This window comes from Prionailurus bengalensis, chromosome B1, assembly GCF_016509475.1.
Source record: "Prionailurus bengalensis isolate Pbe53 chromosome B1, Fcat_Pben_1.1_paternal_pri, whole genome shotgun sequence".
In the NCBI taxonomy this organism is placed as follows: Eukaryota; Metazoa; Chordata; class Mammalia; order Carnivora; family Felidae; genus Prionailurus; species Prionailurus bengalensis.
The window spans coordinates 60,382,108-60,398,947 of record NC_057344.1 but is presented as its reverse complement, the minus strand read 5'-3'; the positions used below and the strand labels follow the sequence as shown (position 1 = coordinate 60,398,947).

At 35.6% G+C, this 16,840-nt stretch overlaps 1 protein-coding gene across 1 annotated transcript in view; it reads left to right on the top strand.

Moving 5' to 3' along the window:
• ANXA10 (annexin A10) overlaps positions 1-15,658 on the top strand; it is a 99,643-nt gene extending 83,985 nt beyond the window's left edge. Inside the window, exons 7-12 of the mRNA XM_043565965.1 lie at positions 5,790-5,843; positions 5,939-6,032; positions 6,683-6,778; positions 9,351-9,409; positions 12,845-12,967; positions 15,178-15,658. Coding sequence (XP_043421900.1) covers positions 5,790-5,843; positions 5,939-6,032; positions 6,683-6,778; positions 9,351-9,409; positions 12,845-12,967; positions 15,178-15,246 — 495 coding nt within the window. The 3' untranslated portion in view covers positions 15,247-15,658. The remainder of the gene's footprint in view (positions 1-5,789; positions 5,844-5,938; positions 6,033-6,682; positions 6,779-9,350; positions 9,410-12,844; positions 12,968-15,177) is intronic.
• Positions 15,659-16,840: the final 1,182 nt, after the last annotated feature.

Genomic DNA, 16,840 nt, shown 5'->3' with positions numbered 1-16,840 from the left:
TAAATGGTAAGATATCATTCTTTTTTATGCCTAGATAATATTCTATTATATATATACCACACCTTCAGGATCCATTCACCTATTGATGGACGCTTGGGCTGCTTCTGTATCTTGGCTATTGTAGATAATGCTGCAGTAAACATAGGAGTGCATATATCCCTTTGAATTAGTGTCTTCATATTCTTTGGGTAAATTGTCAGTAATGTGATTACTGGATCATAGGATAGCTCTATTTTTAAATTTTTGAGGAACCACTACGTCTTCCACAGTTGCTGCACCCGTTTGCACTCCCAAAAACAGTGTACAAGGTTTCCTTTTTCTCCACATCCTGACCAACACTGGTTGTTTCTTGTGTTGTTCAATTTAATCATTCTGACTTGTGTGAGGTGATATCTCATTGTGGTTTTGATTTGTATTTCCCTGATGATCAGTGATGGTGAGCATCTTTTCATTTGTCTATTGGCTAACAGGATTTGTTCTTTGGAGAAATGTCTGTGCAGGTCTTCTGCCCATTTTTTAATTTGGTTATTTGTGTTTTTTGGTGTTAAGTTCTTTACATATTTTGGATACTAACCATTTATTGGATATATCATTTGCAAATATCTTCTCCCATTCAGTAGGTGATCTTTTAGTTGTGGTGGTTATTTCCTTTGCTGTGCAGAAGCTTTTTATTTTTATGTAGTCCCGATATTTTAGTTTTGTTTTTCTTTCCATTGTCTCAGGAATATATATTTATAATAATATATTTTAGATATATTATAATATAATTGTGGGTTTATTTCTGGGCTTTCTATTCTGCTCCACTGATCTACAGAAATCTGTTGCATTTCCATACAACTAACAATGAAGCATCAGAAAGAGAAATTAAGAAAATAATCTTATTTACAACTACACCAAAAATAATAAACCACTTAGGAATAAATTTAACCAAAGAGGTGAAAGACCTATACGCTGAAAAGTATAATACATTGATGAAATTGAAGATGACACAAACAAATGGAAAGACGTTGCATGCTTATGGGTTGGAAGAACAAATGTTGTTAAAATGTCTATACAACCCAAAGCAGTCTACAGATTTAATTCAATACCTATTAAAATACCAACAGCTTTTCCACAAAGCTAGAATAAATAATCCTAAAATTTGTATGCAACCATGAAAGACCCCGAATAGTCAAAGCAATCTTGAAAAAGAAAAATAAAAGTGGAGATATCACAATTCCAGACTTCAAGTTATATTACAAAGCTGTAGTAATATAACTGATATTTGAATTCTGCTATCTAAAAGCCACTTCTTTATCTTTCCTCCACTCATTTAGTATTGATTCAGTTAGTATTTGTCAAGTACCTACAATGTGCCAAGCATGCTTCTAAACAATTGGGAATTGTCAATGAACAATAGAGACAAAGACCACATCAGTCCTTAAGATGCTTACATTGTAGTGGGGGAATAGGAACAATTAAAGAGAAATCTAGTGAACATAATGAACAGGTACATTATATAGAATGTTAGAAAGTGATGAAAGATATGACAGAGTAGGATAATGGGGATAGAAACTGTTGGGCTGGGCATAGTAGGTAGGCTGCAATATTATATAGGTTGGTCAGGGTAAATGTCCTCGAGAAGATGAGATATGACCAAACATTTGAAAAGAATGAGTTAGCAAATGAATGGCTATAATAGGGTAATACAGGCAAAGGGAAAAAGAGAAAAGTTCTAAGGCAAGGGAATGGCTGATGGTTGTAAAGAATAGCAAGGAGCCAGCTGGTGCTATCTGAGCAAGCAAAGGAAGGTACTATAGTAGTGGTAGGTAATGTCAGACAAGTAACAGGTGATGAAATTAGGTCAAACCTGTAGCCACTCTAAGGACTTTGGCTTTTGCTCTGAACGAAATGGGGAAAGGTAAATCATTTCTGGGTTTTGAGAAAAGGAATATTATGATCTTATGCTTTAAAATATTCACACTCGGAGCGCCTGGGTGGCGCAGTCGGTTAAGCGTCCGACTTCAGCCAGGTCACGATCTCGCGGTCTGTGAGTTCGAGCCCCGTGTCGGGCTCTGGGCTGATGGCTCAGAGCCTGGAGCCTGTTTCCGATTCTGTGTCTCCCTCTCTCTCTGCCCCTCTCCCGTTCATGCTCTGTCTCTCTCTGTCCCAAAAATAAATAAACGTTGAAAAAAAAAATTAAAAAAAATAAAATATTCACATTAGATGCTGTGTTGAGAAAAAAAAAGTAGGGAGACAGGATAGAAACAAGCCTGTAAGGATACTGTATGATCAACAAAGTCAAGATATAATGTTAACTTGGACTCATAGGAGAACACTGGCAGTGATGAAAAGTGCCCAGATTCTGCATGTGTTTTGAAGGTAGTGTCCATATTACTTCCTCAGGAATTGGGTAGAGGATTTAAAAGTAAAACAGAAATAATAAGGGGTGCCTAGGTGGCTCAGTTGGTTAAGCATCCAACTTTAGCACAGGTCATGATCTCAGAGTTTGTGGGTTTGAGCCCCATGTCAGGCTCAGCATGACAGCTCAGAGCCTGGAGCCTGATTCAGACTCTGTGTCTCCCTCTCTCTCTGCCTCCCCCACTTGTGTTTTCTCTCTCTCTCTTTCTCTCTCTCTCTTTCTCTCTCTCTCTCAAAAATAAATAAACTTTAAAAAAAAAAGAAGGAATAAAATATTGCTCAGTTTTTTAGTCTTAGCAAGAGGAATGATGGAGTTTTATAAAATGAGATGTGGAAGGTTGTGGATGTAAGAGGTCTTTGAGTTAGAGGGAGACCAGAAGATAGATTTAAACATGTTGAGTCTAATATGTGTATTAGAAAACCAAGTGAAGATGTTCACTTGGCATTTAGAATATATGCATCTGACATTTGGGTGATAGATCTGAGCTAGAGATGTAAAATTGGGTATCACTACAAAGCAGATAGCATACAAACCACATGAATGGTTAAGATTAACAAGGGAAGGATTATAGACACAGACAAAGACCAAAAACTGTGTACTACAACTTTCCAGTATTAAGAGACTGAAAAGTAAAAGGGGATTAATATGTAAGATTGAGAAGGAGTAACCAATGAAATAGAACAGAAGGAAAAAGAGAGGGCAGGATCCTGCAAGTCCAGTGATGAAGGCATAGCAAGGAGAGAGAGCAAGTGCATCAAATCCTACTGATAGGTCATATAAGATGAGGACTATGAATTGCCATGATAAGTTTATATTGTTAAAGAAACAACATATGTTCATAGAAGGTATAGCACATTTATTGCTTTCAGTCATTTATTGCTTGGGTAAATTAAAGCCATAAGAGACTGGCCAGAGGATATTATCTAAAAATAATGAGTTCTTTTGGCTAAGGGAAGAGTATAGTAACCAAATCTCAGGCCAGAAATGACATTGAAATCAAATAATCATATTTTTCTTAATAATAAGACCTTGAGGAATTCATTTAGTATCTGTAAGCCTATTTATTTTTTATCTTTAAGATAAGAGACAAAACTATACAACCCCAAGATCCCTGCACCTTAAAACTTCTGCAATATGAAGGCAAAATAACTCCCATAATTCTACCACTTAATAAAATTATGTTTGCACTCAAGCATTGTCTTATATTCCTTGCCCATATGTACACACTTGCTTACAAAAATACACAGATATTTGGGGTGCTTGGGTGACTCGGGCTCAGGTCATGATCCCAGGGTCGTGGGATCAAGTCCCATAATGGATCCCAAAATTCTCTCTCTCTCCCTCTACCCCTGTCCCCTGCTTGCATTCTCTCTTTCTCTAAAAATAATAATAATAATAACAATAATACACAGATTTTTTAAGTAAGAGTTACACGTATGCAATCTTAGTCACCTAATATTTTAGGCAAATGAAATGAGGCAGAAGAAATGTGTATGATAAGTTTGTATCAACTTTTCCTTAGCTGGATAATTCTAGTTGATACAACTTCTAAGTTGTGATAAAACATATTAAATTTTCCAGGGTTACACATTGACTCACTAAAGTGTATAGCGTATTTATTTACGAATAAATTGATCTTTCTCATATACCTCCAGCTTTTGGTTAGCAAGAAAACCTGGTATTTAATTATATTAATATAGCAAATTTAATCCATACAATACTTTGAACAGTTAATGTGAGTCCATGTTCAATATTATTTACACAGTTATTAAGTTAAATACTCAACTGTCAGATTTCTGGCCGTCCCTTCTCCTTCTCACCAAGAGAGCATTTGGTGGAGAAGCATGTGTGTGTGTTTTACGAGATATCATTATGAGAGTGATAGGGTCCTCAGATCATGAAGACACTTCCTCCATCCTTGCTTATCTTGGCTATGGAATGGTGCTTCTGGGCAACTTTGGACATGTAGCCTTTGAGATGTAGATGTCCAGGATATGAGCATTTCTCAACATTAGCTGCCAAACCATGCAGCTGGTCAATTTATGATCCTTTTTCTGTCTCAGTTTGATCAGCGCCAAGTAACCTTCTATGATGGTTTAGCCTCATCTTTGTTCTCACTGGAGCTGAATAATCCCCCTAAATTCTAGATCCCACACAATCCACCAGTATAGTCCACCTTATAGCTCTTGGCTACTAGAACAATCTGTCTCTGTCATGGTTATAAAACAACTGTATCTGTCAGCCTCCACAGCCAGGTTCTCAACTAGCATACAAGTTCCTCCATCAAGAACAGATAAGAAATTTGATCCAGATGAGAAATTTTCTCCATCAGGAGCAGATAAGTAGTCCATTAATCCTATTTAGGGATTGATATTAATTCAAGAGAGTAGTATTTCGATTTTCCTCTGCCCCATCTTGTTATATCCCTGAGTTCATTACAATGGGGCCATTTCCAAAGTTCAAACAGAAGATAGGAGCAAAAGCCACCCTATTTTCACTGTTCTCTCAGCATAGTTGAAAAAAAATTTTTAATTAAAAAAAAAAAGAAAAAGAAAAAGAAAGCCTTCCCTCCAGATCTCAAACCGAGGGAAAGGTTAAATGAACTGTCTCATAACATATCTCTCCTAATTCTTTCTCCCTTCTTTCCATCATAATTCTTGGGGACCAGAGGCTGCTGCACTGGCTAGCCATCCTTCCTGACTGTTTGTGATGGACATCTCTTCAATCACCTTGGTCATAAAGGGGTGGTAGTTCTGGGCATGAAACAAATTTGCAAAACATTCTTACTACACAAAATTTGGATTTAATGATTATTTTATTGTCATATATATCCTATTTTACAGGTCAGAGACTGAATATTGACTCATTCTTTCTCTCTAATAATGTTAAATCCACCTGTACTGCCCACTGCCAGACCTTGGATGCCCAGTTTGATGGGATGAAGACTCTGCACAGAGAGCTGGAAGAGTGAAAAGCATTTTGACATCTTTTAAAGATTACCACCAGTGCAAAGACAAAATGAAACCTACATGTTTAGGGGTGCCTGAGTGGCTCAGTCAGTTAAGCATCCAACTCTTGATTTCAGCTCAGGTCATGGTCTCATGGTTCATGAAATGGAGCCCTGTGTAGGTCTCTGTGCTGACAGTGTGGAGCCTGCTTGGGATTTTCTCTCCCTCTCTCTCTATCCCTCCTCAAAATAAATAAATAAACATTTACAAATGGCACATTTTTTTAAAAAAGACCTATATTTCATATAGCGTTCAACAAATGTAGACTCCAAATAATGATAGAATTTTCTCAGGAATTATCAAAGATTTTTGTCCTAATAATCCTATATGGACCGCTAATTAAGAAAATTTACAAAGGAAAACCTGTGCTTATTTTGCAGGGAACCAGAGAAGAAGGATACACAGATCCTGCAATGGCTGCTCAGGATGCAATGGTAACTAGAACCAGATCTCAAAATGACTATGGAAAACCTTTGTTAAAATGTCTGAGGTGGTTGTGGTGCTATTTCCTAGCTGTATGATGTTTCAGGTCCTGTGGGAAGCCTGTCAACAGAAGACAGGGGAACACAAAACCATGCTGCAAATGATCCTGTGCAACAAAAGTTATCAACAACTATGGCTGGGTAATTGTTAATCAAGTTCCTTTTCAGCTACTTAACTGACTGTGTAATAAAAAGCAAGTTGTTAACTGGCAGAAAGAAAAGGGAAATGTTTCATATAGCTATGACAAAAGTGCTTATTTTGAATTATGTTTATACAGATTTGTCTCATCTAATGACATTACTAAGGAATTAAGTTCTCTTATAATTTTATTTTTTCTAATAACTGAATTATATAATCTTTAAGTACTGAATCTTTTAAAATAATCTCTGTTTTTGATGGAGAATTTAATCAAATATATTAGCTATTTCCTATTAGGCATTTTATGTGTTGTCCTGAAGAGACCATAGTGAACATAGTTTAGTCCATTACAAGTCAAGGTGATTATTATTAATGTCATGATCTATGCAAAGCTGCCATATGGGTCTTAAAGGTGCATTAATATTAGCTGGCACTTTATTTGACTTCTATACCTTTCTGTTCCTTTTATTTATTAATTTGTTTTCTACTTGTATAAAACACTCTGAAAATTTGTAAAAGACAGCCTACTCCAACTCAACCTGCACCTTTATATTTTATTTACTTTCACTATTTACAGCAATCTAATCAATATTTATGTTGTAAATTTATAATATGTATAAACTCTCCTTTGAATTTTATCAATTTGTTGAAGTTTTCCAGGAATTCCAAAATATTTCTGGGCAAGACCTAGTAGATGCCATTAATGAATGTTATGATGGATACTTCCAAGAGTTGCTAGTTGCAATTGGTAAGTAATAATTTATTTGGTGTACAGCAGACCTTTTATCCCAGAACAAATGCTAATTAGCTCTGATTGAATTAAAGATGCATGAATATGCTCTTCATTGAGTCACTTTCCCCTGAATTTAATTATTTAGTAAGGATGTTAATTCTATACAGGAAAGGTACATTAGCTATTGACGCAATGCACTAACATGGCAAGTTGATACCTTAATGAACTAATACCCTTCCCTAGTAACTGGTTCAACTTTCATACTAGGAAACACCGAATTCTCAGATATTCTCTCAGGTAATTGGGATCTCACACCTTTCAATTCATTACTGACTTCCATTCCCTTTTTAAGGAGCAGATAAATCCTAGCAATATGGCTTTCTTTTTTCCAAGAGGAAAATAAATTTTTGTCACTGTCTCTAATATTTTGCCTTTAGGGGTAAGTTCTACCATAAAAAAAAAAAGATTTGGGGCACCTGGGTGGCGCAGTCGGTTGAGCGTCGGACTTCAGCCAGGTCACGATCTCACGGTCCGGGAGTTCGGGCCCCGTGTCGGGCTCTGGGCTGATGGCTCAGAGCCTGGAGCCTGTTTCCGATTCTGTGTCTCCCTCTCTCTCTCTGCCCTCCCCCGTTCATGCTCTGTCTCTCTCTGTCCCAAAAATAAATAAACGTTGAAAAAAAAATTAAAAAAAAAAAAGATTTACCAAGTTGTTACTTAGTAGTGATTTCTGCAGGCTATTATGAGAGAGACATACCTCCAGCTCTTTCCAAAGAAAAGATATCTTCCCACAGAGAGGTAAACAGTAGTAGCTGTTCCTAACAACTACTATTAAATTACCCATGTTGTACTTTGTGCTGTGCTGTGACTTGACAGCACACATTGCAGGACCTACAAATGGAGGGTGTTTGTAAAATATCCTCATAAAGAACACATCAAGTAATCACTTGTATTTGCTGAATAAATGGACAGTCTGATTTTCCATTCCTAGAACGGCACAGATATTCATGGGCATTGAAGATGATAGGTAACAGAATGTGTATAGCTTAGGTTGGAAAGGAGTTTGAAGCTAGGGTTCCATGAAAAGATTTGGTGAGTTCTATGAAATCCATGAAATAGTATACAATATATGAATATTTGTATGTGTTTCTGGGGATAGGGTGCTTTTATTTTGGCTAAGTCTCAACATAATTTAATTACCATGTATCTTATTACAATTCATGTAACAAACAAGGCCCAAGGACAGGAAGTTAGTATGGTCTCAAAGTCTGCCAACTAAAGAGCAACAAAGTTATGACTAGGACTTCATGTCATCTGAGTTTCAGGATAGCTCTTTTTCCACTGTAGACCACACCACAAACACAGCAGTGAGTGAGAAGAAATACTGGACATGAGAAATACCAGAAAACAATGTAACTGATTCATTCATTTATTCAATAAACATTTATTGAGTTATCTACCATTCTGGCCATTGATTTAGGCACTGCAAATGGAACAGTGAAATAACAAAAGCCACAACAAAAGCCCCTGTCTTTAAAGTGCCCACATTCTAGCAGTGACTCGGGAGTGCTAGGAGGTTCACAGTTATAAATAAAGATAAAAGATGAAGACATGGCCTCACAACCTAAAATTAGCATTTGAATTATAGAGAAAACACTGTTGTGATTATCTTATTTTGCCTAAAAGTTAAAGCCTCACAGACGTTACTTATTCATTAATTTATTCACTTATTCAAATAGACATTATTGACTGTCAATGATCATCAACTGACTTCTATCAAGGACAATTGTTCACTAGGCTCTTGGTGGTTCTAATGCCATAATGCTTTGATTAGATGACTCCTAACACTGGTATAGGTCCCTTATGGCCCATCCAGTTTTTCTTTAAGAGACTTCAGGCCTACTCACAGGTCTACCAAGGATTAAAAATAGTGTTTGGGAAGGGGCACCTGGGTAGCTCAGTTGGTTCAGCATCCCACTCTTGATTTCAGTGCAGATCATGATCTCAAGGTTGTGAGATTGAACCCTGCATCAGGCTCTGTGCTAACAATGCAGAGCCTGCTTGGAATTCTCTCTCTCCCTCTCTCCCTGCCCCTCCCCTGCTCACTCTCTCCTCTCTCTCTCTCTCTCTCTCTCTCTCTCTCTCTCTCTCTCTCAAAACAAATAAATAAACATTAAAAAAATAGTGTTTGGGAAAATGAGCCAACTGCACATTGAATTATACAATAATAAAAATCTGTAATAGTGATCTATTTAATCTTCAAATAAGAGCACACATTTTTCTTCTCTAGGCTATGCAAAGGAACTACAGATCTCCAAGAGGTAGAGATAGAATAAATGAAAATCTGAATGAATCATTATAATATTGTTGCTTTATATTTTTCTATGTGTTATGGTTTTACCAGTATTCTAAATGTGGAAATTTTACTGCAATGTACAATGAGGGATCCCACAGAGAACTCAAAAAGTATCACTCTTCCAGGATTTTAACAGAAAAAAAAAAAAGAAGTATTCTCATTGTTTCCCAAATTCTGAAGAAAATACATACTGTCACTCTCAAACTTTCTTTTTTTCTCTCTGATTTTTTCTAGTTCTATGTGTTCGAGACAAACCAGCCTACTTTGCTTATAGGCTATATAATGCAATCCATGTAAGTATGACCCACAAATTTTTTAAAATTTCTCCAGAAATCATGTTTACCTTCTCAAATCACTAACTAAAGCACATGGGGGAGATAGGCCCCAAGGAGTCATACTTCTCAGGTAACTCAATTTGTATAGAAAGCAGAGCATTATTTCTTTGGTGGGTCTCATTCTGGTGTATAATACATTTTTTCACTTGAGCATTTCTTGTTTGAAGTGAATATATTTGCATACAGGTTCAAAAATAGAATTCAGTGTTTTAAGAAAACACAAAATAATGTTAGTAATTATTTTTAAACATAAAGTGCTATCTTAAAAAACACTTAAAAAGAGATGGCTAGACAATAATAAACTCTAAATCTATTTTATAATTAAATGAGAATAGTTTTCATAGTTTAGTGTGATAGTCAATCACACATCTTTTGGTGCATTTGTTTTTAAAGAAACAAAAACTTAAATGCATGAGACAATGCACACTTTATTCATAACGTGTGTGACCCATATTTTGAAAAAGAAAAGTTCTGATATGAATCATTGCATATATATCATGGCTTCAAAAATTCAGTGAAAATTATTTTTTTAAGTCAGTAATACAACAATTGTAATAGTGTTTTATCACCAAAGTAATTTTTACAGACAAGTTCATTAAAAGTAGCTAGCATGTTGGGATAATATAATATTCAAGAATATTTCTATTATATATCTTGTGTAAAGAGTATTTTTTATTTACGTACAAGAACCTATGTATCCTCAGAACACAGAAGGAAGATTAATGTTCACGGCCTTCCCTATTTTATTCTATTTCCAAGCAGAAAAAGTTGATTTGATTTTTAAAAAAATTAAATAATGTATCGGGCAGTGCTATTGAACAATTTCAATAGTGTCCTTCCCCAAAACCAGAATGAAGTTTCACTTGTGAATGACCATGGGAAAAGAAGCACAATTACTCTGATTCCAAATTTGTCCAAGAAGAGGGCTACTTATTCTAATAATGAATAAAAATCCTATTCCTTCTGTGTGTCTTTCAATGTAAAAATAAAGATATGTGTACTCACAACTGGTTTGGAGGTAAAGAAGAAGATTGTATATTCGAATAATTGAGTTGTTGATATATGATAGCCTCGAATGTAAAATATTGGCCAAAGCTATTTATACTACTGTTAATCAAAGAACATCTACAGAGATTTTTATCCAGTACACTCTAATGAATGATATACAACTGAAATATGGAAACTTGGGTAAAATCACTTAATTGAATCATATCAAATTATGAAAATTTGCTTGGCAGGTCTATTCCCAAAACATTCAGACATTAAAAATTTTATTATGCTCAAAAAAATTATGCTCACTGGCCACTGGATGTCCCCATTACTCCATTTGAAAAGACAAATCGAAATTGGTCTGTCCAGCAATATTCCTTCTGGAGCTAGTATACAGAAGTTGATTTTTGTATTTTACAGTATTTGAGTTAAATTCGGCAAATATTTCAAATATCTGGAATTTTTATTTTTACGATTTTTAATAATAGACTATAAAATAAAAATGCAATTGCTATCTTACTCTGACATACCAATGTTCATCTAACAGAATTCAAAACCCACCTGCCTCCCTGGCCTAGAAGAATTTTTACCTAGAAAGAGTACATGATCAGATTTGCATTTCATAATGCAGTGTGAGGGAGACCATGTAAAAGTTGGCTGTTAAAGAAAGGAACTATTGCAGAATCAGGGTGAAATGATAAGGGCCAGCATCAAGGGAGTGGCAATGGAAATAGAAATCACAAGGCATTTAAGAAGCAAAATAGAAAGGGGTCCCAAGATGGTGATATAGGAAGACCCTGAACTCACCTCCTCCCACCAACACACCAAATCTACACCTACACAGAGGGCAGTTCCTCTTGAAGAACTGAAAGCTGAACAGCTTCTGCACAACAAACGATAATGTTTCTCACGACATAGAGAAAGATGGGAGAGTTGGAAACATAATGATCCTGACACAAGGACCTTAGTAGGAAGTGAAATCACTGAGGGGCCCATACACAGACTGACCTGCCCTCGGCACAGTGAAGAAACAGCAGTTTGAAGGGCAACTAGACTATAAGTAAAGGAAATTCATTCATTAACCTTAAAGTAGTCACCAAATAGGCAAGGAACTGCTGGAACTCTCTCCAGGGTCAGAGGTGTGAACGAGCACCAGGTTTCATATTCCCCCTCCACCTTGACAACAGAGACATGAACAGGGTGCATGTGCTCTACCCAGCCTGCTAGAGCTGCCCAGCATGGCTTGGGCCTCTCACCCACACACCAGCTCCAGAAGTCCCATTGGAAGCAACATACAGATGGCCACCAAGCACACGAAAAGATGCTCAGTATTACTAAGCATTAGGGAAATGCAAATCAAAATCACAAGGAGATATCACCTCACACCTGTCAAAAGACAAAAAATAACAAGTGATTGGCAAGGATGTAAAGAAAAGAGAATCCTCATACGCTGTTGGTAGGAATGTATACTGGTGCGGCCAATGTGGAAAATAGTATGGAGTTTCCTCAAAAAATTAAAAATAGAACTACTATACAATCTAGCAATTCCATTTCTTAGTATTTATTCAAAAGAAAACAAAAACACCAATTTGAAGAGATATATGCACCCCTATGTTCATTGTAATATTATGTACAATAGCCAAGAAACAACTTATGTGTCAATCAATAATGTGTCACACACACACACACACACACACACACACACACACACACACACTGGAATATTACTCAGCCATAAAAAAGAATGAAATCTTGCCATTTGCAACAACATGGGTGGACCTAGAGGGTATTATGCTAAATAAGTCAGACAGAGAAAGACAAATGCTATATTATTTCATTTATGTGTAGAATCTAAAAAACAAGACAAATGAATAAACAAAACAGAAACAGACAGGTACAGAAAACAAACTTGGTCACAGAAGGAGAGGGGTGGGGGAATAGGCAAAATAGCTGAAGAGGATTAAGAGACACAAACTTCCAGTATAAGATAAATAAATCATGGTGATATAACATACAGCATAGGGAATATAGTCAGTAATATTGTAATAACTATATGGCAAAAAACTGTATGGTAAAAATTAGATTTGGGGGATCATCTTGTAATGTATAAAATACTGAATCACTATGATGTACATCTGGAACCAATAGTATATTTCAACAAAATAAATTAGTAAAGCAAATGAAAGAAGTCAAATAGGTAGACTGCCTCACGGTATACACACAGTAAGAGAGAAGGAGAAGTCACAGAGGACACTGGGAGTATGACTCGGGCACTTCCCAGATAGCAATGCCAGTGTTCGAGGATCACAGGAGGAATAAATAGTCACAGAAAAGAGGATGAGTCTATATTAGATTAACTTCTACCATTTTCTAATTTTTTCTCTCCTTTTCTCTATCTTTTAGGACTTTGGTTTCCATAATAAAACCGTAATCAGGATTCTAATTGCCAGAAGTGAAATAGACCTGATGACCATCAGGAAACGATACAAAGAGAGATACGGAAAATCCCTATTTCATGACATCAAGGTAAATCTACACATGATTTATTTTGATCCATATTTTGTCCCTTTTGAAACTGAAATAAGAGCTTTAATATAAACACCTTCATGTTAGAATCTAAAAATTTAATAAGGCACATGGGTGGATCAGTTGGTTAGGTGTCTGATTTCAGCCCAGGTCATGATCTCATGGTTCTGGAGTTCGAGCCCTACATAGGGCTCTCTGCCATCAGCACAGAGCCTGCTTTAGATCTTCTGTCTCCCTCTCTTTCTGCCCCTCCCCCCACTTGTACTTCTCTCTAAAAAAAATAAATATTTAAAAAATAATAATAAAATAAAAAGTTAACTATTCTAACAAAGATAATCTACTTTTGTACATCAGACAGCCTTTAGTGCACCGACAGGTGCTGAATGAGAAAATCCCTCTACCTCAGTAACAGAATTTATTTCTCTTTGATGTGTTTTGAACAAAAATTGTTGATAGAGTCGTGTAAAATATTCATCCCTACTTGTGTAATTGTGCTTTATCAGTTAAATTTTGAAGCATGATCAGTATCAGGAAAAATACATTTTACAAAAAGACCACACTAATTGTGAAGAGGTTTCTTAGGTCAATTCAGCTCTCTTCCCATATTGTTATAGAAGGCAGGGCAGACAGTCCAATCCCATAAACTGGTAATTTGGAGGAATTTAATGTTGATAGTAACATAAAATTCTTTGTGTACACACCCATCTCTTTACCCCTTAAGGGGCAAAGCAGCAATGATTCAGAAGTGAACAAGTCCATTTCTTCATTCTGATATGTCTAAACTTTAGTCTGGATTTTGATAAAACCTAGCAAAGAATTTTTAGACTATATAGTGCTCTAGATAGGTAATTTGGGGCACCCAATCTGCAATTCAAGTGTCTGACTCCTCTTTCAAAAACTTATAAAGAATTTGAGGATGGCACCAGGAGAGCATTAAACCAGGCACAGGGCCCTGAGCATATATCTTCACTTCTACTTTGCACACAGCTAGATGTTGTTACTTATACAAATTGTTTTACACTTAAATGTTCAATTGCATAAAATAGCTTTTTAGTTTATTAAAAGAGTGATCCAGAAGCAACATAACAGCCCAAGGACCAAAGGACCACAAAAACCCAGATGGCCCTCTAGGCCTTTTGTGGCCAAATTGGTTTCCAAATGGAGGACTTGATGCAACAGTTAAGAGGAATTTTATTCCTTGGTTCTGATAAAACTCTCCTTGCCCCTACCTTCAATATCCTAAACTTTGAGAACTGCCTGTCCTAATACATTTTCTAAACAAATAAACTACTGCAATTAGCCACAGCCACCTCAAAGTCTACTGTTATTTACATATAATTAATGTAACACTACTACGTGCACTTAAAGCAGTGAATTATTATTACATGACTTTGTGTGAGAGAATGTTAATATGATAGTTGATTTTTAACTTAGTTTTTATGATTCCATTTATTTATTGCTATTATTGTTTTGAAACACTTAGAAACTATAGAAGACCATAAAAAGAAGATAAATATTGCCTTATTCTCTACCACAGATAACCAGTAATGAAATGTTGTAGGTTCTGTCTTTTTCAAAATATATGTAAACATTAATATGCTTTACTACATAAAGGAATACTTTCATTGAATTATGGTATCCCACTGTATAAGTTATAAAATACATAAACTACCCCACATTATTAAATATTGCTTTTTACTTTTTCACTATCATACACAAAGTTGTCTATATTTTCGAATGTAAATTTTTGTGTTCGTCAATAATTGATCATTATTTCCTTAGAATATATTTCTTGAAGTGGAATTACTGCATTAATGAGTATAAACATTTTTAAGTCTTTGGAGACATATTGCCAGTTTCCCCTCCAAGACTCTAAACTGATTTATAACAATAATATTAGGACACCTCTTCCTAAAGTTGAGGAGATTTAATTCTACTGTAAGTTATTCTTTTTATAAATACACATCAGGGTTAAATCAACTTTATAGAAACCCTGTTCTATTGCCTATCACCATGGTATTATTTTTCGATAACTTCCACTGGGAATAGTTCTCAGGACATATTAAACCTTTAGATGAAAAAAGACAACAATTTTGGAAACACTAATGGCCCATGGATCTTTCTGACTATAGTTCAGAGGAATGACGCTTCTTTTTTAGAAATACTAAGACATTTTCTTTCAAATACGTTGTTTGTTTGTTTGTTTTCAGAACTTTGCTTCAGGGCATTATGAGAAAGCTCTGCTCGCCATCTGTGCTGGTGATGCTGAAGATTACTAAATCAAGAGATGGATTTGCAGGACTGCACACTCCTCTCTACAGACTTGTCAAAATATAGCGTTTCTGATAAATTTGTATTGTTAGAAGCATTGTAGCAAAACTGTAGAATCATATTTTCTCTGCTATCTTTAAAATCATTCTGAGCCAAAGAAGAATCTATTGATAAAAGTATAGGAGGCTAGATTTGTACTTATTACCCAAATCAGCAACTTATTAAATTGTGTATAATGGAATAAAAAATTTTTTCGTTGAAATATATTTTATTTAAATGTGAACTTTCAATTCCCTAGAGCAAGAGTCTGCTTACAACTGTCCTTAGCATTCTTAGGGAAAAGAAAACACAGTGTGTGGCCATCCCCCTCAGAGAAATTTTCAAGACTTCTGTACAAATGCAATAAACCCAGAGTAAACACCTAAAGCTTCCTTTATGTAAAAGAAAATGAAGATATGAAACAGCAAAATGCAACCCGATAGATGTTTGTCAGGCTTAGATACGTAAGAGACTTGGATGTAAATTGGGCGTACGCTTGTATGCGTGTGTGAGTACGTGTGTGTCTGTGTATTTGACAATCATTCTGGTAAAGGCAGTGTAGCTAATTTTTTTAGTATTAGTGCCTAAGAAACCTATTATTTGCCCATGCAATGTCAGAAAAGCCATTGCTCATTGTTTTTATCATCCCTTCTTCACATCTGCACCAAAGTCATTTGGAAGTTATGTGCTTTGTACATAACAGTAAAGCCTGGCCTCTCATGTGTCTGAAAACTCAGTAAATTAGGAGCAGCAAAGGAGAAATACTCACTGAGATCACATCTGGGAGAGAATCTAGATTGATGCCACAATCTAGCCAAGAATAAAAGCAGAAACAGAGATGGGTGAGTCCGTAACGGAGGGCTCCCATTATACACAAGAGAAAACACAAATCCAAGATCACGGGAAGCTGCAGTTAATGAAGTCAAACAAGGAGAATGAGGACACATGCAATAAATCTAGATGAACTGGTGAAATTGATAGGAGTGCTTTACTCCACATGGAATTTTTTTTGCAATACCCTGTAACCCAGTTCCTATATATCTGTCTCTACCAGTCTCAGGAGAAATGAAAAATGTTCTCAGAACCTGTTTTCTTACAAGCAAAATGATATAGGACATTTAGAACACAGTAATTGGGCACAACATAAAACATTTAAGAATAATTAGACTTCTGAAACCATTTTCAAGATTTAAACGTACTGCTACGGTGTATGACATTATATCATTTTAAATTGGCTTTGATTTTTATCTTTAAAAAATATCATTAACATTTCCATCAAAGGTAGTAATTGTTTGAGACATTCAGTATAGCTATTCTTCCAGATAAAATGTTTTTCACATACAATTTTTAATAAGAAAAATGTTAGAATTCTTACTGAGAATTTAGATATTTAAATACAAATTTTCCTTGCTAGGATATATTTCTGTAAGTAGTTCAATAAATTGTGGAATTTACACTTCAGCTAGGTAATACCTTTTATGTCTCTAGTACAGCATTGTGTTGCCAAATCAAATACAAATCTAGACTTAGATAGGGAGGGATTTTATCAAAAGGACTAGTGCA